This window comes from Gordionus sp. m RMFG-2023, chromosome 1, assembly GCF_954871325.1.
Source record: "Gordionus sp. m RMFG-2023 chromosome 1, tfGorSpeb1-WG-v2, whole genome shotgun sequence".
NCBI classification, from domain to species: domain Eukaryota; kingdom Metazoa; phylum Nematomorpha; class Gordioida; order Chordodea; family Parachordodidae; genus Gordionus; species Gordionus sp. m RMFG-2023.
Window position 1 is genome coordinate 42804965 of NC_088775.1, and position 23954 is coordinate 42828918.

General features: G+C 26.3%; 1 protein-coding gene and 1 long non-coding RNA gene across 9 annotated transcripts in view; both read right to left on the bottom strand.

The window, feature by feature from the left end:
* Nucleotides 1–23954, bottom strand: part of LOC135922555 (bromodomain-containing protein 3-like) — a 102302-nt gene extending 78348 nt beyond the window's left edge. For 7 of the 8 annotated variants that reach the window (XM_065456948.1, XM_065456947.1, XM_065456952.1 and 4 more), the window contains exons 1-5: nt 23832–23954; nt 23706–23748; nt 23487–23663; nt 23171–23444; nt 22654–23129 (exon numbers count right to left, since the gene is read on the bottom strand). In XM_065456948.1, the coding sequence (XP_065313020.1) occupies nt 22654–23129; nt 23171–23444; nt 23487–23663; nt 23706–23748; nt 23832–23875 (1014 nt within the window). In that variant the 5' untranslated portion in view covers nt 23876–23954. Of the gene's footprint in view, nt 1–22653; nt 23130–23170; nt 23445–23486; nt 23664–23705; nt 23790–23831 lie in introns of all 8 variants that reach the window. The other variant, XM_065456949.1, reaches the window with a different exon arrangement.
* On the bottom strand, nt 17156–17766 carry LOC135922557 (uncharacterized). The gene is made up of 3 exons (XR_010570959.1): nt 17654–17766; nt 17421–17604; nt 17156–17369 (listed from the first exon to the last, which is right to left on the bottom strand). It is a non-coding gene; the product is annotated as an uncharacterized LOC135922557 (long non-coding RNA).

The window sequence follows — 23954 nt, forward strand, 5'->3', positions numbered from 1 at the left end:
TGTATTCTTTTCGGATATCGATCTTGACTTGTAGTTTCTAACTTTTGTGTAATACTTCCTTCAGCTTCTTGACTTGTATCATTTTCCTCCCTCTACTTTATCGTTATTGTTTACTACGTCCTATTTGTTTACTATCTCTTCTACTTCGTACTCTTCAGATAATATATTTTCGGTATTTTCCTTAATTGATCAGTATGAAGTATAATCGTTTTACCCTCTATACTTCATATAGTAGTGATCCAAGTATACTTTTAATAAGGACTTTTTCCCATTTTTTTCATTGTAAATGCGCGACCTCACTTTTTCATTTATCTCGAATTTTTGACTGTAGTATTCTAACTTCCCCTTTTTGTTCCCCCGTTCGAATATTCGGTCCAACAATCATCTAGGTTTAATTCTTAGTAGTATTTTGGCTGAATTTGTTCATTTTTTGTCCCTTGTGTATTTTGGTAATTGTAGAGAAAAATAGCTAAACTGGTTTCTAAAATCCCCCTCGTTTCTTTATTCATGTTTTGTTAAAGGTTCGAACTAACGTTCGGTCATGCCATTAATATGAGGATGGTAGACTTCGGTGCACTAATTGTATTCCGTTTATTTCGCAAAAATTATTGAATTCTTTACTACTGAATTGTGGCCCTTTATAAGAAACGATTATTTTAGGAAATCCAAATCTGGTAAAGATATTTCTTAATATTTTTATCGTGCTTTCTGTTGTAGTACTAGTCATGAGAACTATCTCTGGCCAGCGACTGCTAGCATCTATCTCTACCAACAAATAATGATTTTGAAATGGGCCAGCATAATCAATATGTATTCTGTGCCATACTTTTGGTGGTTTTGGCCAATATTTAATTGATGAATTTTGAGGCATATCGTGTTTTTTAGGGCTTTGCCGATATTAAATATTTGATCGAATCGGGCCGATACATGTTTTCAAAAGTGAGCAGCTTCAATCTAAAATGATTTGGAAGATATTTTTTGGATTCCATGAAATTGTTCATCAGGAAGATAATATATTGTACAGATATTTTTTAAATAATGATAACAAAATTACTATTTTTGATAAATCCCCTGAATTAAAAAATATCTTCATACAATACCCCGCTTCCCTCTAGTGCTCCTGTGGAGCGCCTATTTAGTATTGCAAAAGAGGTCTTAGGGGAGAGCCGTTGATGTTTGTTAAATTCTAATTTAGGAAATTTATTAAAAGCTAATAAAAGGTTTTAAATATTTTGATAGATCATTTTAAATAAATAAAGCTTTTTGATAAAAAAAAAATTTTGTTTCGTATACCTTCTAAAAAAATGAAAATCAAAGGAGCGGTTACGGAGTGGCATTCCATTACTTGGAGCGGGAGCTAGCTCCTTTTAAAAATGTAGTAGCGGGAGCGGGAGCTAGCTACTTTTAAAAAGGAGCGTTTACAACTTCTGCTCTCAACTTTATTTTCTATATAGTTCATAGGCCTTCTCATTATGTACGCATACCACCTAAGTCTGTTCATCATAATCTTAGTTTTAGTAGGCACTACCTTTAAACTTCCTAGTATTCTTGTACTTCACACCTTATCCTTTCTAGTAATCATCCTCAGCATTCTCCCCTGTTTCCGATCTATATAGAATAGTTGGTTGTACTATGGAACTGTAAATTTTTCACTTCAATTTTAAGATATTTTTGTCAAAGAGCATTCCAAATAAAGATCTCCACTTTAACCACCCTTGATTAATTTTACTCTATCTATTTTTCTATTGTGCCGTTTGTTTCTATGGTGGAGCCCAAATATTTACAGCTTTCAATTGCCGATATCTGCCATTTATTTATATCAATGCGCTCTGTTTCATCTCCTCCTATCACCATATACTACGTCTTTTCTCTATTTACTTTTAGTCCGTGCTTTTCTAGAATATTTATCCAATTCACTAATCTTTCTTTCATTTCATCCTTGGGTTCGGCAAGTATCACAATATTTTCTGCAAATATCATATTTTACGCGACTGTTTGCGGTATAGACTGTGATAATACATCTATTACTTATGAAGAGAAGTGGCTAAGAGCCGACCCTTGATAAACCCCCCTAGCTATTGTGAAGTCTGTTGAAGTACCAGTTTTACTAAGAATCATTGTTGTATGGCCCATATACATATCTTGTATTATTCTTATATATTTATCGTGAACCTTTTTGTGGCATGGCTCCCACCAGATATGTTTTCTTGGGATTCTATCGAAGACCTTTTCTAGATCGAGAAAGACTATGTGTAGCTTTTTGTTCTTTTCCCTGTATTTTTCTCTCATTTGCCTAATTTCGTGGATTGCATCAGTCGTTGATCTTCGAGGCATAAAGCCAAACTGAGTCTCTCCTATTTCGACTATGTCTCTTAACCTTTCATTCTTGAAATATATCTATTTTATTCGTTATTAAATCACATTTTCTTTTCTATTCAAATTCATATATAAAATATAATAATAAAAATAAACATTTTACAAAAATAACCAAAATGAATAATTCAATTTACAGTAAGTATTTTAATTAGACAGCTCTTAAAATATAAAGAAATAATGTAATTTATTTTCAAATTGTATTAATAATCAAAATATAAGCTTGAAATTCAAAAAATATATCAACATTTTAAGTGTCAGGGTTGGTTATACCTAAAACGACTTATTTTATCTATTATTGATTAAAATAATTTATATTAATAAATATCGAAAAATAATCATATATTATAGGAATTATTTGCAATTATTCCTATTTAATAAAATTTCTAGTGGAATAATGAAGATTTTATATTTCTAAATGTTGTTAACGGCTGTTTTTATTCGAATAATTCATAATACAAAATTAACTTCCGAAAATTGTTTTATGATGGACGAAGAAGTATTTATTTATATGTAATTTATAACACATATACAATTATAAATAACTAGTAGCTATCCCGTCAAGAATGACGGGTGAACCAGATATTTCTCCTTTGTTTGATGATGGAGAAATCATAAATTTGACTTTTTGCAAAAACTTTGTGTTTAAAAAATTTGTTGTTGGTATATTTGTCTTCTACATGATATGAATATTATATTGATTTTTCTACATTATATATAAATATAGTATCTATATTATCTTATTAATAAAATTTGTTTATCCATAGTTAAATTTAAAAAAAAAAAAATTTAATATGCTATCTTTTTTAATTTACGGTTAAATAAAATTTTCGAATTGAATCGAATCGAATAATAATTTTATTATTCGTACGAATACGAATAATGAATTATTCGATCGGAATTTCGACGTATTTTTGTAGTAGGGATGGTTATTAAAATTTTATAAAGTGATAGATTTGCGAGGGCCGGCCTGATATTTTAACTAAATTGTATGGTTTATCTCGAAAATTTTTTATGTAAGAATTTCCCGGAGGAGCAAGACTTTGCAGATCTCTAATTTATGTGCATCTTTCTATGCTTGTCAATTGAAAGGTAAAAAATTAGCGAAAATACTGATATTTTGATAAATTAATTTTTTTTCTGATGTAGAATTTCGATAAAATAAACAAAAATCTTCTTCAAAAAACAAGGTGTTATTTGAAATAAAACAATATAATAGTTACTAAAAATCGAGCATGACTATGGCTGATATCACTTCACCCAGGTGATAAAATATGCATCGAAAAAAACTCGATAAAGCTCCTAAGTCGAATGATGCATTTTGGACCCTGCCCTAATATTCATCATACAGAATAGAACCTAGCTATTGAATCGATAAATAATCATTGATAGAATTGAGGAATCCTCAATTAAAAAAAAGTTGACAGATAAAAGGATATCCAATATAAAAAAATAGCAAAATAAAAAAATGATAGAACATCTAATTATATATGAAATTGAGTCAGCTAAAGAATATGGTATTCTAATCAATATTTTTAAAAAAAATCATACTCTTATCCAAAACTAAAAATATAAAATTTTATCAATATTAACCAGAAAAGTTGACAAAGTCCAAGATAATTTAATACAACGCATTACATGGCAAAGCAAGCCAAATTACTGAAAGCGGAAAAAGGATTATCTGCACATACCCAAGCCTGAATTGTCCAAGAGTTTTATTGTATAGACAAAATGTTCTAACAGATCTATATAAATTTAAAAGTAAAATTTAATAGAATTAAATAGAAAGCATTCCAAAAAATTTATTTTTCATATTGGATGAATGAATAATTTTTGGAAATATATCAGGATACGTTATCTAATATATGTTGATTTAAATTGGTGACTAACCTTTGTTTTAAGAAAAAATCAAAAGCAAAAAGTATAGTTTTTATGCTAAAATCTCATATTTTACATAAGTTCCATCATTAACTGGTAGTAGCCGTAGCTATACATTTTCGTCGTAAGAAAGAAAGTAAGTAATTTATCAGACATAAATTTATTATACAATAATTTTTAATATTTAAGGTGCCATATACGAAATACACAAGATTCTGACCCATGTATTCAGGAACGCTAAACTTTGAAAATATTTTTTAAATTTAATATACATTATAATCTGTTACAGGCTAATAATTTCATAATAAATTATAAATAATTTAATAAATTGTATTTATTTTCTCGATCGTTATTTTGTTGTATGGGAGGTTTTTGATGTAAAAAATTTATGATCGACCCCCCTGAAACTAAGTAATTACTGCAAAATTATTTTATCTTTTAAGCGTTAGTAAATCAGCAATATTGAAATGCAATCTTATTCAAATTTTATCCCTTTTTTTCTTTATCGTTAGTGCTTCCAAATTGCACGATTGTATTTTGCTGCGATTCAAGAGAAATAAAGTAAGCAGTCTTGTTTAAATTGAGGTAGGATTTTTAAAAATTGGTTTAAAACTCTTAAACTATAATTTTAAAATAATATAATAACAAAACAATGTAGAATATATTTTCATCTTGTTTTTTATAAATTTTTTAACATTTGAAAATATTATCTAAATATTTTAAGATTTCCGTTTAATATAACATGAAAATTATACATTTTAAAAAATAAGAATAATTTATAAAGAAAAAAAATACGATTAAAAATAAAAGGAACCTTGTAATGTTTTGCCTAATTAACAACCAATAAAATAAAATTTTTCATTTTAGTTTTTACCATTATGGGTCATTCAAGACAAATCAACCACGATTCGGCCGACCCCCTTAGATTTTTTTAAAATTTGGTAAGCAAAGAAAGGTCAATGTAACTAAGAAATAGCCAAAATTTTAGCCTCCTAACATTTATATTTTTGAAGATATTAGGGTTCAAAGTGGCAAAGTATTTTTACCATTATCTGCCTTCATTTAATTAAGCATATCTTAAAAACTACATAATTGTAAATAACAAATTTAATATCAAAATTACGTACAAAGATTCTACTTTTAGAAAAAAAAAATTTTATTTTTTTTCCCAATTTCCGGTCATTTTATTTAATATATAAGGACTAAAAACGATTTTTTGGAAATAATACGACCTTCAATTTTTTAAGAAATTTAGTAGACAAACTCTTCCTTTATATTTATAAAAATAAATTGGTCTGGGACGCGGCCATCTTCATTCTCAAAATCGATAAAAATGTTTAGAAAAGTGTATAAATATTTTCCCGAAAGGGGGCGTCTTTGTATAAAATTAATAATTAATAAGTTTTTAATGGTTTTTCTTGAACTATTGATATAATTAAAAGGATTATTCATCTTGTAAGTGAAAATAACAATAAATGGGGCTTTCATTCAATTACAGAAATTGTCTATCGATAAAAGAAATTCAATTTATTACTTTATTATAAAATTTTTTGCCCATATAACATATACTTAATGAATATTAATAAAATATATTCAACCAAGTTTATAGTTCTTGAATATATGAATCAGAATCTTGTTCATTTCATAGACGCCAAAAATAATATCAAAATTTTCTCTACTCAATTTTTTAAAATAATTTGATATTTTTAAAATATTACAAATATTAATTTATTATTATTATGAAATTATATACAAAATAAAAGTATTATCATAAAATAACCCAAAACAGTATAAATATTGGATCGGATTTTCTAAAATCGGCATAGCCTTACTAAATTAGAATAACAATAAATGTTTCAATCAATAAAATAAATAAAAATTTTAAAATTGATTAACCCTTTCGCGCCCAGCGAGATCATTTGTCATTAAAATTTTTAATCAATTAATTTTTATATTTAAAGAAACTAATGGTTAGTACTTAGAGATATTAATTTATAAAACAATATTTATTATTTCATATTTTATCATTAACCTATCAAAATCATTATTTTATTATATCAAAATGATTATTTTATTATATCTAAGTACAAGTATTTTTTGTTCATGGGAAATATTTCGGGCGCGAAAGGGTTTTAATCATTCAATAACACATGCTCACTATATTAATTCATTTTTTAATAAATTTCTTGGTATTTTGATTTCCATCAACACCTAACCCCAAGCCTGGAAAAACTAGAGACGAATATACAGTTAAAATTGTACAAGAATTTAATTGTATGGACGAAATAAGCAGAATCATGCCAGGCAAGAAAGATTGCGTTACGATTTTGACCAAAGACGGACAAAACAATCTAAAATTGAACTTAGACGAAGACCAATATTTAATTTTGTGATTTTTAAGAAAACTATAGCTTTATACTTTAGGATGAAGTACAAAATTATCATTGGAATAGGGCTCAATCCACTGTTCACCCTTTTGTTATATATTATATAGATAATTTTGTCAATATTTGTTGCCTAAATTATGTAATGATATCCGAATCTTTGCAACACAATACAATAGCAGTACATAATTTTAAAAAAACATTGCTAAATTTTTTAATTAATAAAAATTTTTATTTTCCGGTGGATCCACTGCGCAGTATAAAAATCGTAAAAATTTTATTAATATTTGCAATCATGAGATGGATTTCGGGGTACAGGCGAAATGACATTTTTCTGCTACAGCACACGGAAAAAGTGTTTGTGATGGGATTGGTGGCACTGTTAAAAGAATAGCCGCTAGAGCTAGTTTACAAGGCCTTACTCAAAGTACACATCATATGATTGTACGAGTTAGCTAAAGAAAATATTAATGTCATATATTTTCAATAAATGACCAAAATAAATTATGATTACGAAGATCTATTACTCAGGGAAAGATTTTCAAAAACTAGATCTATACCTGGAACACACAAAATACACACCTTGATTCCAACATCTACATAATTTAAAAGTAAAATGTATTCCAATTCAATAGAAAGTACTTTAGAATAGTTATCATATAATGATGAAAGTTAATTATTGAAGAAATATCAGGATACCTAACGTATCCTTATGATTCTAATTGGTGGTTAGCTTTGTTTTAGTGAAAAATCAAAAGCAGGAAGAAATATATATAGTTTCTACACCCATCCGGACCTTCTAATTCCTTTACATTTCCAAGTATAGACGACACTCTTTGCTTGCCCAAATGTCATATCTTAACATTAGTTTCACTGTTAAATGCTACTGGCCGTAGTTATACTATATATTGTCGTCACAAGAAAGTAAATGCGCTACCGAAAAAATTAGAATCTTTTGAAAGTGAGTTTAAATTTAAATTATATCAATTTTTTTAATATTTAGGGCGCCATATATGAAATGCACAAGATTCTGATTCATATATTCAAGAACTCGAAACTTAATTGAACATATTTTATTAATATTTATTAAATATATGTTATATATGGGCAAAAATTTTTATAATAAATTATAAATAAAGTAATAAATTTTATTTCTTTTATCAATAATTTCTATAATTGAATGAAAACCCCATTTATTGTTATTTTTACTTACAAGATGAATAATCCTTTTAATTAACCATTAAAAACTTATTAATATAAAATTTTATACAAAGACGCCCCCTTTCGGGAAAATATTTATACACTTTTCTACACATTTTTATCGATTTTGAGAATGAAGATGGCCGCGTCCCAGACCAATTTTTTTTTATAAATATAAAGGAATAGTTTAATAATGTCTACTATATTTTTTAAAAAAATTGAAGGTCGTATTATTTCCAAAAAATCGTTTTTAGTCCTTATATATTAAATAAAATGATCGGAAATTGGAAAAAAAAATAAAAAATTTTTTTATCTAAAAGTAGAATCTTTGTACGTAATTTTGATATTAAATATGTTATTTACAATTATGTAGTTTTTAAGATATGCTTAATTGAATGAAGGCAGATAATGGTAAAAATACGTCATTTTTGCCACTTTAAACCCTAATATCTTCAAAAATATAAATGTTAGGAGGCTAAAATTTTGGCTATTTCTTAGTTACATTGACCTTTCTTTGCTTACCAAATTTTAAAAAAATCGAAGGGGGTCGGCCGAAAATCTCATTTTTTTGCTCATTAGACGTGGAATGACCCTATAATTAAAATTAAAGATGATTAAATTAGTGATTAATATCTCAATATCTAACCCGATTTCGTTTTTAATTAATAACTTTGTCTTTAACCTCATTATCTCAGGTAATATATAAGATAGAGGTCAGTGTGGTCCAATCCGAACTCTTGAAATTTTCTGGTAAATTTTTTGGCCAGACTCGTGGTAATTTTAATCAGCTCAACTCTTATATATTAGGTATAAATTCAAACTCTTATATATTTGGTATAAATTCAAACATCAAATTCATATTTGTACGTAAAATGTTATTAATATAGAAATAACTATTTTTAAAATAAATTTATTTAAAGTTATTCTTCAAGACATAAGGCTAACTTTCCTAAATTTTTCTTATTTTCATATGCATATACAAAAACGAATCGAATAGTGCATTATTCGTTTGATAAATAGAATAATTTGGTATTCGCATGAAAAATAAAATTTACCATTTGTATTCAGTTCGAATCATTTGAATAATTAGTTTTTTATAAAAATAATTCATACTAAAAAAAGTTTTTATTGCACATCTAATTTTAAACAGAAAAAAAAATTAGGTGATAACATTCAATCGTGTTATTAACGAAATTAAAATGCAGATTAATTTAAATTATAATGCCAAGTCAATTTTTAAGACAAATAATTTTCCTTGTTTCTTTTTATAAGACATACTATTTTCGACAGCAAATTATATCCAAAATATTTTAAATAATTAAGTTAGGCCTAGGCTGAAATTTGAATTAAAAAGGCTCTATCCAAGTCCCCTCACATATATTAACGTCGATATCGGGCAATAGTCTCTATTTAGTTTAAAATATTTCTCAGACTATCTAATATAGATTAACACTAGCAGATTTTCTAAGCAAAAACGTTTTTTATGTAATTTTTAACTTCAGATATTTTTGTTCATAAGTATTTTTGCCCTCTGTCAGCATCTCTTTGTCCAGAATTTTTCGATTGGTCTAATAACAATTACTTATGAATGGAAACCAATAGTAAAACAAAAAAAACAAAAGTGGACCTTAAAACAAAACCAAAAAGTAAATAAGCGTATTTTTAAAAGAACCAAAAGCAAAGAAATGAAACAAAAGTAAAAACAAAATCTGAATAATATTCAATTCAATATATAATCGCCGTAATCAATAAATGAACGTTTTCTATAACCTTTGTTATTTTTATTTTTTCTATCAACTTTCCTATCATCTTCTATCAACATTGCTATCATCTTAATGTTAATTTTATGTCTATCAAATTTCCTATCATATTAATGTTAATTTTATTTTTTCTATCAAAATTCCTATCATCTTAATGTTAATTTTATTTTTTATATCAACTTCCTATCATCTAAATGTTAATAAATCGAAGGAGACTAAATACCTCTAATGTAAATTATTTTTATTTTAAAAAGAAAACTTTTTTTAAAATTTTTTTATACGTCAACGAGATTCGAACCACTGACTTAACGTTCAATAGGTAAACGTTCTTTCTTTCCAACTCAGTCCCCTTCTATATTAATTTTTGTAAAACAATTCTTCTTACCTATGAAACTATATTTTGATAAAGTAATTTAATTATATCAATATTTATTTTTTTTATTGGAAGCTGAAAAAAATTTCAAAATTATTATCGGTTGGCCAGGTTTGAGAAAAAATTTTTAAAACTATAATGGGTCGGGTTGGGCTTGGAAATATTTTTATATTTTTTTTTATTGGAAGCTGAAAATTATTTCAAAATTATTCGGTTGGCCAGGTTTAAGAAAAATTTTTTTAAATTATAATGGGTCGGGCTGGGCTTGGATAATATTTTTATAAATTATATTGGGCTGGGCCTGGGGAAAATTTTTCAAACTATTATCAGCTTGGAAGCTTGGGAATTATTTATTATTAACTATAGATCAGACATTGACCTAAAACAAATAAAACAAGGCCCATAAAATCTGATTTTGTTTGTATTTTTAAATTCATTATAATTTTTTTAATATTTTATTCCAGTTATCAACTACCAAAATTATTATGATCTTTGGTTGGGGTTGGGGAAATCTTTTCAAAATTATTATGGCCTTGGAACTTTTGGGAATTTTTTCAATATTAAATATTAGGCATAAGTGATCAGTAATATTTTAACAAATAATATTGTTAGGGTATCAAGTAATAGCTTTAAATATATTTTGACTCAAAACATAACATTTCAACTTAATTTTATTTAATGGATTTGACCTGGCCTGAAGGTGGAAGAGGGTTATAAAAAATAAAAATTGGATATTATTTTCAAATAACAGGTAACAACTATCATAAGAGTAAGGAGAAAATTCTTATTCCCGGTAATTTTTGACGGGCGCAGTAATGCTGACTAACGGGAGCTCTGGTACTCTTATTATATTTTTCATTTTGCCCATCAAGAAAGATGAATCAGAAATTAAGAATATATTATGAGGTGTGATTCACAAATTTACCTTTTTTTCCTAAATTTTAATATTTTTATAAAATATATTTATAAAGTATATTTAGTACCATACACAAACTAACTATTAACCGTCAACGCCGTCATTCTTGACGGGTTATTATCTAGTATAAATATAATAAAAATAATTTCGTATTTTATAAAAATTATTAACGCATAATGTTTTATTTTTAAATTTGATCCAATCCTATTTTCATATTTTTATCTTTAACAACTGAATAAATTTTGAAACTTTGGGTGGGCGGGCGGGTCAAGAAATTTAAACAATGGGTAGGCGGGTTAAGATATTTAAAATTTTTGTTCAAAAATAAAGTAATAAAAAATAATAATTATTTAAATGATCAAATAACGATATTTCTTTTTTTATTGTACAATCGTTTTTTTTAAATATATTTTTGTGTATTAAAAATTATAATTAAATTTTATGGGAATGTAATAAAACTTTTCTCTAAAAATAAATAATCATTTTTGGATATTGAAAATTAAAATTTTCTTTTTTGGGTCTGCAATCTGCTTTGTATTATTTTATTTTAGTAATAATTTTTATCTTTATATTTGCCCTTTTCATAATTTTATTTTAACATAATTTTAATAAAAAAATATTTTTAATTTAATTTTTAATTTAATTTTTATTTTAAAATTATATTAAATTTTTAATAAAAAAATATTTTTAATTTAATTTTTATTTTAAAATTATATTAAATTTTTAATAAAAAAATATTTTTAATTTAATTTTTATTTTAAAATTATATTATGAATAAGGAATATATATCTAAAAAAATAAAAAATAATTTTTACAAGAAGATAATGAATTAGACAATAAACTCAAATCTTCAATGTGAAAACAATTTAAAATCATTTTCGATGAAAATGATAAAAATCAAGATTGGATTCGCTGCAATGATTGTGAATCTATCTATAAATATAATAACAAAAGTGGCACATCCTTCTTCCATCGGCATCAATGCCCATCTATAAATTATGAAGATTTAATAGATAATAAAAAAATAACCATAAATTTTCAAAAAGACAGTTCTCTATTAAACAAAACTATAAAATCGGGTCTAATTGCCTATTTGTAGAGGTGTAATGCTGTAATTTTTTTTATTAAATGCTTAAAAATTAAAATAATGGCCATAATTAAATTTTATAAGCGGGCTTGGGTTAAAAAATTTTTATAAATAATGAGCGGGCAGGTAAAAAATTTTAGACTAATGGGTGGGCAGGCGGGTAAGGAATTTTAGACTAATGGGCTGGCTGGCTAAGGATTTTTAAACTAATGGGCAAGGCGGGCGGGTTTATATTTTTTTGAAAACAGAGGCGCACGGGCAGATTAAATTTTATTTAAAACATTGGGTAGGCGGGCTTTTGGTCCAAAAACCCGCCCAATGCAGACCTTTAATCAACACAATTGCATATTTTGACAATATTTAAATTAGACGACAAATAAAATGGGCAGTAGTATTTTAAATTTCTGAGCAGTTAATATTTAATTTTCAAGTTCTTTTACTGATTTAGGCAGTATTTAAAATAAATAGGCAGTTTTAAAATGAGGCAGGTATTTAAATTTTTGATCAGTTAATAAATAATTCTCCAGTTTTATACTTATTGGGCAGTTCTAATTTTTTTAGATGGAAAAATAAAAAATCAAAGATATTGCTGGTTTAAGAAAGAGATCCTCAAAAATTCTGAAGTCAAAAAATATCTAAATAGTAATTCCTGGGTACAACCATACACAAATGATACAGAGGGTTGGATAATAGATTTGATTTAGTTTTAAAAAGTGAGGAGCACAATATGCTGCAAGAATTTATTTCTTTTATATTTCTAATAATGATGATGTAACATACACATCTCAATATCATAATCATGAACTTATTGAAATTAAAATCTTCAAAATGCCTTGTGATGTACAATTAAAGATAGAAACTTTATTTAAAATAGGCCTCAAACCTAAATGATCATGGAAAATTTACAAAAAATTTTCTTAATATTACATTCAATATAAGAAATTTTTTAATGAGACTAAAGACAAAAAAATATTGGCCATCAAATATAGGCTTAAGGGGAATTGGAAGAATGGCTTATTGAAAAATCATTAATACTAATTTCTGAAATAAATGTGGCATAGGTTCCCATTAATAGTTGTAGGTACTTCTGATGCAAATAGGCATTTCCATTATTTGGAAATTGGAGTGCTGTAATCAAAAAAACAAAAAATCATGATTTATTTTTAAATCTTCAATTAATGGTGTAAAACAGATATCTGGACATTGTGTTAAAATATAAGTATTAATATCAGATGCTGCAAAAGTCATGAACAATGACTTACTTTGGGTATTACTAATTTATATATATTTATGTTAATTTTCATAAAATATTCTTGATAACTTAAAATAAAAAAAGATATTTGTATAAATAGTTTTTGTTGTAGAATATGTAAGTTTAAATTAAATATTTTGACATAAAAATTATTTTTAATAACTGCAATTCCATAACTATTTTGCTATTTTATTCAATTTGCTAACTTTTTTATATTTGATATATTAATTTTCATATAATATACAGCTAATAAAAAGATATTAATATAAATACTAAACAACTTTCAAATATATACTGTACAATACAATTTTAGTCAAATCAACTTAATTTTTTTTCTGCTCAATTTTTTTTGATGAAAAAATATTGTCAATTTTGAAAAATGCCAAAAAATTTATAAATACTGCCCAAAGGATTAATTCGTTGATAATAAAAATACTGTCCATTTTGAGTAATTTACTGGACAAAGGAAACATAGCCTTTAAATTGTATTAATTAACTATAATTTAATTAAATATAAAAAAACAGTTAAAATAATTATAAAATATTCGATCAATTACACATATATGAAGATCATTTATAATTCTAAATTCTAATATATGTGATTTTAAATAAAATTTTCAACCTTAAAAAACATTATAAATCGATAGATAACATTTTCATGCTGCTAAAAACATTTAAAATAACGAAGTTATCTGATGTGTAGCTAATGGTGACTGGGTGATAGGGCAATCTTCCCTTCAAAAGCTAAAAAATGCAGATAATTAAAATATTTTTTTACAAGCCTTCACAATCAAATAATCACATATTTTATGGTTAGAGAAGCTTAAGTGCATTTAGTGAAATGACAGAATGGCCTGAAGGACCTCTCTTCAGAAGAAGACACTTTACTAGACTTAGGTACTATTATCTCTCAAAATTATATTGATTTAGATGACATAAAAATCGCATAAAGTATTGTATTCAAGTTTAAAGAAATTAGAGGAAATATGGATAAATTTTAAATGATAATTAAGTTCTTAGTCAAAATAGATCTTTATGAATATGATAATTGCATACCTTGACTAGCCCCTGGGCCGTATCCAATGTTCAAATATTGCAGGAGCAGTATAAGAATATTATAAAATAATTCTCTTTATTCCATATTGGTTTAAACTTTTAAAAATGGTTAAAATCTAGTTTTTAGTCGAAATATGATCCAATCCTCAAAATATCATCACTGCAGAAATATTGAGGCTTGTATAATATTTTATTGGCTAAAATATACATTTATCACTTTTTAAAAAAGGTTGAACAATATTTTTAACAATATAAATTTCCAAAAATATATAACTTTTTATTTTTTACACGATTTTTTAAGTCCCATTAAGATTTTGGCCAACAGATTTATTTTTACTTGTATCTCTATGGAGGTAAAACACATATATCTAGTTCATATATATTGTAATGAGATCTAATTAAATTTAAGACATATCATATTTGTATGTAAATCTTTTGAAAGTAAGAAAAATAAAAAATAATAAATGAAATAGTTCAGCAAGAAATCCTGACAAATCTAAAAGTATTTTGATAATATATTAAAATTCTTATATATTTTGACTGCTATATCAATTGAATCTTGTACAAAAATATGCTGGACAAAAATACTCTTATTAGATTTTACCAAATGCTTTGAAAGAGAAATTTTTAAAAAATTTTAAAAATACCATATTAAACATTCCCCTCATACATATCATAGAATGATTTCATTCTTATTAACCTTACCTTGTGTATTGTTCATTCAACCAGCATTTTTTAACTTTCTACATTCTCTCACATCCTTTAACCCTTAATTACCTATTCAAGGGAAATATATTCAGAAAACAACAATTTATGATTTTAACAATTATTGTCATAAATCCTTTATCTTTTATTTTTTTAATTTTTCTATATTTACGACAACAGGAAATTTTATAATAAATCATTTAATTTATTAAGCTCGAAGTTTAGCATCATATTAGAAATCAGGCATAAATATGGTAAATTTTTATTATAAAATAAATATTGAAAAAATAAATCATATTTCATTTTCAATGGAATTATTTACAAAAATGAAAAATTCAATAGTATAAATGAATATATATACCCATATTTTACAAATTTCTAAACCTTATTAACCTCCACAAGTTTAAAAAAACATCTGAGTTGATGAAAAAAGAAATAAGTAAGAAATAGAATATTTCTTTAATAAGTTTTTCTTTACCAAAAAAAATAGGGACCCCATAATTTAGATATTTATTTTATAAAATTAATTAATATTTTTCCTGATCGAAAATAAACACCAACTTTATCTTTGTTGCATAGCCTTAGCTTCTGCTCCACAGCCCTATTTTTTAGATTTTACATAAGATGGTGGGTATAGTGTCTAATAAAATTGGTATTATAAACACCAACCCATATCTTTGTTGCATAGCCCTAAGCTAGCAACTAATGCAGTCCGATAGCTTGGTGTTAGACTTTATTATGAACAGCATTTGGTAAAAACTAGTGTTGTAAACGAACGTGTTCAAAATGAACGCGTTCGTGAACGAAGTTCGTTTTTTTGGAAAAAGGTGATGAACGGCGTTCCTTTTTTTTTTTGACGAACTTTGAACGTGAACGCGTTCCTTTTCTTTGATGAACGTGTTCAATTTTACGTTCGTTCAATTTTAAAAACACTTTTTATTTTTATTTATTTGAAAAATTAAAAAAAGTTACATTAAACTTTGAATATATCAATTTGTTTATATTATTAGTTCGTTTTTAGGCATGACTATACACTGGTTAGATGCTGTCACTTTAGAAAGAAAATCGGCATGCTTAGCTTGCCAAAGGCTAACTAGCAAATACACATATGATTATTTAGCTGAAACAATTTCAAACCTTCTAAAGAAATTTAAAATACATAATAAGGTAACATAAAATAAATTTATAAAAAAATTTTCTTATTAATTTTTAATAATAATTGCTTTTCAAAATTTTCATCTGATAGGCATGAACGCTTAGCAGTTAATACAGCATTAGCTATACTAAAAACTCGCTCAACAGGGGCAGATGAAGGGATTGCGGTGTTATACTTGATAAACAATTCTTTAAGGGGGAATTTATTAAAAACATTTAATGTTTTATCCATTGTTTCAAAAAATTGAGCTATGTTATCATCCTCCAATCTGCCCTCTTCTTCTTCGTCAAAAAAAAAGATATCTCGGAATTTACAGTTCTTTCATTATCAATTCTTGGGGTTTCAATGCTTTCAAAAGAGCTATAAGTTTATTCTTTAAAGGTTCATTTTGTGGAAGCTTTATTCAAGGCCATTGAAGTTTGAATATCGGATGTATAATTGCTGAAAGAAGATATTGATCTTCATATATATGTTGAAATCTTTAAAAAAATAAAATATATGTAATTAATTTGATAGTAATAGGTTTAATACCTTTTATTAATCCCATTTAATACAGCATCTATCAATGGTTGCCCATATTTTAGACCACTGAGTTTGTTTAATTTTATAATAACTATTGTTATTGTCGGGGTCAAATATCCCAAATGCATCTTTTCCTCACTTTCTAAAATAGTGAGAGCTGTTGCAATAGGCTCCATGATCTATTTTAATATTTAAAAAAATTCATTATAATATTTATTCTAAAAAATTTTATTAGGACTTACAATACAGTACTCTTCCAAAAATATTTTATCATTGTTTGAGAGTCTAGCTAATCCTCCCATATCACAGACTTTGTCAAACAAACTAGAATTTTCTTTTACTAAGGAATCTATTAATTTTAAATAATTATAATAAGAATTCCATCGGGTAATAACAGGCCTAATAAGTAATCTTGACAAATTACTCTTTAAGTCTGCAGCAAATGATGTTGACTGTTGTTCCATAAACTTTTGCATTTATCAAATGCGCATTTATCAAATGCACTATTTGATATTCTTTTAAAAGATACATCTTCTAATGCTTTTTCAGCATCAACACTTGCCACTAAATTAAGATTGTGGCAAGCACAATAGTGATGTTTGGGGAGATAGATAAAGTTTTCCTCCCTATTTTGATTTTCAAGCACCTCATTTAATGATGATGATTCAATTTCATCTTCCTCATCTTCAAATATTTTCTCAAATAATCTATAATTTTTTTTAAATATAAAAATTAAAATATAGACTATTTATTTATACCTAAAGGCCTTTAAAAAGTTTCTTGCATTATCAGTGACACATAAAGTTACCTTATTATGTATTTTAAATTTCTTCTAAATAATCATATGTGTGTTTGCTAGTTAGCCTTTGGCAAGCTAAGCATGCCGATTTTCTTTCTAAAGTGACAGCATCTAACCAGTGTAGAGTCATGCCTAAAAACGAACTAATAATATAAACAAATTGATATATTCAAAGTTTAATGTACAAAATACCGATGGTATGATGACCATGAATCTGCTGTGATGCAAGGAATTGTTTGATTGCCTAAACAAGTTATTATTTTATCTATCATGATATTATAATCTTTTGATATTTTTGACACAAGGGGGGCGTGACATAACCTTTTTATTTGGTTGTAATGTGATTATCATTTTTACAAAAGCAGGGTTTTCAACAATATTAAAAGGCTCTAGTTCTTCTATAATGAAGTTAATTATTGCATCATCAATTTGTGATTGAATCACATTTGATGCATTTTTTTTATAATTTAAGAGTGTCTGTTGTTTAAATTTCTCAGCTTTTACTTTTTTTTTAATTGTATCACTATAATTTGTTAAATGATCATTAATTTCTTGCATCATACTATCATGAGAACTCTGTAAAAATTAAGGAATTTTTGATATATTATGCTACAGATAATATTATTTTATTATATTGGTAATAACAAAGTTATGACTTATAAAATAATTCTAAAATCAGTGTTTGGCAGTACCACAAATACTTGTATCTAAGATACAAGATCCTTTTGTATCTTGTACTCAGTACTTTTTGACATTTTTAACTAGTCTGAAAAGAATCTTTTTCATTTTCTTGACAAAAGATATATTCTTTTTAATATTTATGTTTTTTAAAATTTTACATATCACAGTATATATCTTATTTTCCCCTATTTTAAATACATTGACAAACAAAATTAGCTCCCATAAAAATACTAGTTTCCCTTTCATATCTATGCTAAGAATGGACTAATACTAATATTAAAATGCCTTATTATAATTAGCTATATATTATGTAATTATTTTTACTTGGAACAATTATAATAAATTATTAACTGGCTATATAGTTATACATATTATATAATATGTCTTTTTAAATTGGAGATTGAAGATGTTGACACTGATATAATACTTTTTGGACGCATTTTACATTTGGTAACTATTGAATTACCTTTTGATTTAAAACAGTGAAATATTTTTGATATTTGGGCTATGGTAATTCTAATTCATCTAATATTGAATTTTGATTTTCAGAATCTGATGATGAAATATTTATATCCATGCAAATGCTAATCTATTAAATTAAAATATAAAATATTCAAATTAATAAACTTTAATTTTATCTTCTCTAGCAGTAGCACGTTATGATACGTTAACTGCAATCTGAAAGAGGAAAAGGTAAAAACAGCTGATTAAAAAATATAAGACTTTTTTGTTAAAAAATTGGATTAAATATTAATTTTTCAAATAAATAAAAATATAAGACTTTTTTGTTAAAAAATGCGGATTAATATTAATTTTTGAAATAAATAAAAATAAAAAGTGTTTTTAAAATTGAACGCGTTCATCAAAGAAAAGGAACGCGTTCACGTTCAAAGTTCGTCAAAAAAAAGGAACGCCGTTCATCACCTTTTTTCAAAAAAACGAACTTCGTACAACACTATATATTTCAAAATTTAAACATTTTTTACAACCAAATGAATTTATGATAATTTGTTATTTATCTGAAAATTGTGCAATTATAATGCAAGACACTGTTCAAGGATTCCATTGGAATAATAATCAAGCCACAATCCATCCTATGATAGCATATTATAATAATGGCAATATAGAAAACCTTAATTATATGGTAATATCAGAGTCACTTCAACATGATGTTATTTTATACCAGACTAAAATAATAAAATTTTTGACCAATCAATTCAGCAAAAAGCCAAACAAAATATATTACTGCTCTGACAGATCAGCTGCACAATATAAAAACAGAAATTTTTTTATAAATCTGTGTTATCATGAATCAGATTTTGGTATAGCAGCTGAATAAAATTTTTCAGCTACATCCCATGGAAAAGGTCCATGTGATGGCCTTGGCGGAACATTAAAAAGATTAGCAGCACGTTCAAGCCTTCAGCGCATCAATTCTGCACACATTTTAACGCCCGTTTATTTATATCAGTTTGCAAAACAAAACATGCCATCAGTAAATTTTACATATATAACCAACGAACAATACAATTTACATGAAATTAAACCATGAGAAGATTCAATTTAGCTCGTCCCATTCCAGGAACTCAGGAAATATATGCTGTATTTCCTTTGAGTTTAAGTAAGCTTAAATCAAAAATATATTCATATGCAGAGGACTTTCAATTAACAATATCTCACATGCCAATAATTTGTCTTTTGCCGATAAGGATTCGTAACATATATTTAAGACGATTTTTGGTGGTTAGCTACAATACTAAAAAAGAATGAAATTACTGAGGAGATATAAATTTCCTTTTTACATCCCCGTGGACTATCGCCATCTTTCTTTTACCCCACAATTGAGGAAAAAGATATGGTCACCCATTAATCAAAAACAGGACATACCTACAAATTATTGTCTCAAGAAATTTTATTAATAAGCACAAAATGGTATAAGATTAAAACAAGAGGTATTTATTTTTATATTGTTTGTGTATAAAATTTTAAAATATGTTTATTTTACAATATAGCATCCTAATAAAATCATATCTGTATGGGCTTACATATCACCCCTGGACATCAATCTTAATTATACTCAATTGATTTTTTAATTTTAATCACAATACTATTCATATTTTTATTAAAAATTATATATTATAAAAAATATAACGTCATCTATATTACATTTATTTATAAAAATAATAAAAATTTAAATAAAATTAAAAAAACAAAATGGCTATCAAGATTTTTTATTAAATCGTTTAATATAAAGGTTATAAACATTTATAGTGAATATTAGCACCCAAAAAAATCCCTTCCTAACAATGTTAATTTTTAATTTTTACCGAAAATAAGAAAACACTTGAAATTTATTAATTTTTTTTAATATTTTCCAACGTAAAATTTTAAGGGCTATAAAATGATATATAATTTGTAACTCTATCATAAGTATTTTTAAAATAATAAGATTTAATGAAATCACACACTTCACGATTTTTGCGACATAGAAGGCATACATCTTTGGATCAGGTTGAGCTAGCACTCTAAAATTTTGATTTTATTAACATTTACAACATAAGTAACTCATGCCAAGTTTCATTCATTTTTGATATGGTCGGCCAAATCGCTGGTCGATTTGTCATGGAATTACCCATTGCTCCATTATGCTCTAAGTATCTTAGATTAAACCAATGTAGTTGATTTGGTGTCAAACTAATATTCCTACTCATCTAATATAAATACTAACCCTTACCTTAGTTGCATGGCTTCTAGCTAAATGCTAACATGGTCGATGAGTTCAGTACCAGTCCGGAACTGAATTTTACCGAATATAGTGTGTTTAGTGTCTAATAAAATTAACTATTTCTCATAATCTACTTTTATGCTTAAATTAACCCTAGTCCACATTAGGTTTTGCCATAAAACCAGGGGTGAACCCAAATTAGGTTAAGAAATTATTATGTGTTTGGGTATCGTAAAATCAGTAAAGTTCCTGTTGTCAAAATTCCTGCTAAAAAGAGTTTAAAATTCTTGAACTCTTAGGCTCACAACTCTGCATTAAATACATTTAGCCCACTTCTAAACATTTCCCTAGTATTTAGAATAAGGGCATAATATTTTATAAATTGTGCAAAATCTATAGTGGATGCACATTATCATTAGTTAAATATTCTATTAATAAAAAATGAACATGTTCTTTTAAGCTTTGTCCTTTTCTTTACTTTTTGTCCAAAGGTATTTTTCTCTAGGACACTTCTGACATATTCCTATATCAGCATATTTTGTTTAGGAATCAAAACTTGACACTAAAAATTAGTTCTATTAACCTAAGATTTTAGTCAACCAAATATTATTTACCCCAGACTAGTTTAGAACCAATTTTAAAGATAATCTAAATTGAAGTAACAACCCTGCCAAACACTAATGAAATCATTTTAAAAATTAGCTTAAACACAATAGATTGTATATATTTATGTATATGGTCATCTCAATATTTCAGCCAGAAAAATATGGTTGGTATAACTTTCATATAAAAACCTTTCATATAAATAATTGTGACTTTATATGGTTAATGAATGAATGTATGTAAATATTCTAAATACCAACCTAATTTGCTAAATACCAACCAAAATTTATTAAAATGTAATAAAACTCTTATTATTTAATATATTAATACGGAATCACGTGGTCGAGTCTGGCTTCCTATATATTATCCCCCCAAGGATAGAACCACCAAGTTAGAATAAGAAAAAAAACATGACCATTCCCGGGATTCGAACCCGGGACCATGGGATAAGTAAGCCAAGCTCTTGCCTCGTAGAGGCTTTCCAAAAATCACGATTTTTCAAATATATATTATAAATATGTTTAATTTTTTATAACCAATGGGTATAAAGTCGCAATTATCACAACCAATCATAAAAAAAGTCGCAATTATTCTCAGTTGCAATTTTTTATATGAAAGGTTTTTATATGAAAGTTAGGGAAACGGAAAAATATAATCTAAGCTTCAAGATTTCGCTAATGGATCACCAAATCTTTGTGCCTTTTATAAGCAAAATCTCCAAGCATGTGTAATATTTTTCTGGAGTTATCAGTTTTTAAAAATTGGCTAAAATTGAGCCATTTAACAACATTATTGCTGGCTATTTAAGTTAAGTGATTAATATATTTTTAGAATTGTTTTTGGCCGAAGGCTATCATTTTAGCATAGGGGATTTTCTTAGAAAAAAGAAAGCTCAAATTTGAAAGAAACTAATATAAATTAAAAGGCCTTAATGTTAACAGATTTTCTCAGGGACATGCTTGTAGATTGAGCCAAAATAGTCAACATTTAACCTTTCCATAACTATAATGGCTACATGTCTGAGTTATATACAAATTATCTTTATAAATTAAAAAGAAAAAAAAATTAATTTAGAAATTATTTAACAAAAAATAGAAAACCTCACAAAATTGTGTAATATAAAAATGCAATATCCAACAATGGACAAAATTTTGTTATAAATAATAATATATTTGAGCCTTACTACTGATTTATGCTGCACTGGATAAGTGGATTTATTGATATTAGATTTTCCAGTTATGCTAAGGATTTGAGCATCTAAATTTGGAACAATATATGATTTTATCAGTGATCCCCTGGAGATAGATGATGCAGGATGTGGATAATTTTTTAAAATAGAATTAGTGGAAATGGTGAAAGCATTGCCAATGTTATTGGTATTAGTATTATTACTGCTTGAAAAAGCATGAGATATAATAGATGTTGTCATTATTAATATTGAACTAGTAACTAATGATACTTCTTCGAATGATAATGAATGAGGCTTCAATTGATTGTCTAGTATAGGATATTGATTTAAGGGTGATAAATCTGTTGAAATTATCAGATTGTTATTAAGTTGGGATAATGAATCATCATTGCTTTCATCATCACCACTTATAATATCATAATTTTTTGTTGGAAGATTAATTTTTTCTGCTATTATTTGGTTGTTAAACCCTATGAAAAAATATATTTCCATTTATACCCAATATAAAAACCTTTAATTGATCTTCCTCTTTTACCTTTCCCCTTATTTAGAAGTGGTATTTCAGTTTCTACCAAAGGCATTTGTGTCAATTTAGCCTGAAATGCTTTTTCTATTGCCTGTGCCATTAAGACAACATCTTCACCAGGTTTATTATATACATAGCAATTGGTAAATATTGTATTGAAATCATTTACACATTCTTTTGATGAATAATAATAATGATTTTCTAATCTTTTCTTAATTGTGCTTATATCCATAGGATGTTTAATAATTTTGTGATAATCCTATAAATTATTGTTATAATAAAAAAATTAAATAAATTATACAGGTAAATTTAAGGCAACTGTATCTACAGGTTTTTGAAAGGGCCATGCAAAATGGTGTTTCCAAACTGTTGGTATAATCTGTTTGAGTAGATAGTTTAGTTGATTAGTTGACCTACCTTTATTTGGGTATTCCAATTTAACTGGAGGTTGAACAACCCCTGGTTTTATCATATATGGCTAAAATAAAATATTGATTTAAAGCCTGAGAAATAAAGTTACATGTTTCTCTGCTAAAACTTCAATATTTTGATTTTTCGTTTCTCTATATATAATATATTAAATAATATATGAATATACTAATTCCTAAAATTTGTAAACTAAATTAAATACCCAATATTTTCATACTTTTGCTCATAGCCAGTTAACGATGTTAGATTAGGAACTTCCATTATCTTTTAGAAACCGTTATTTGGCTAAAGGAGAGCACCAATAAAAATAATTTTTGCCACCATCTTATTTAAAAATAAA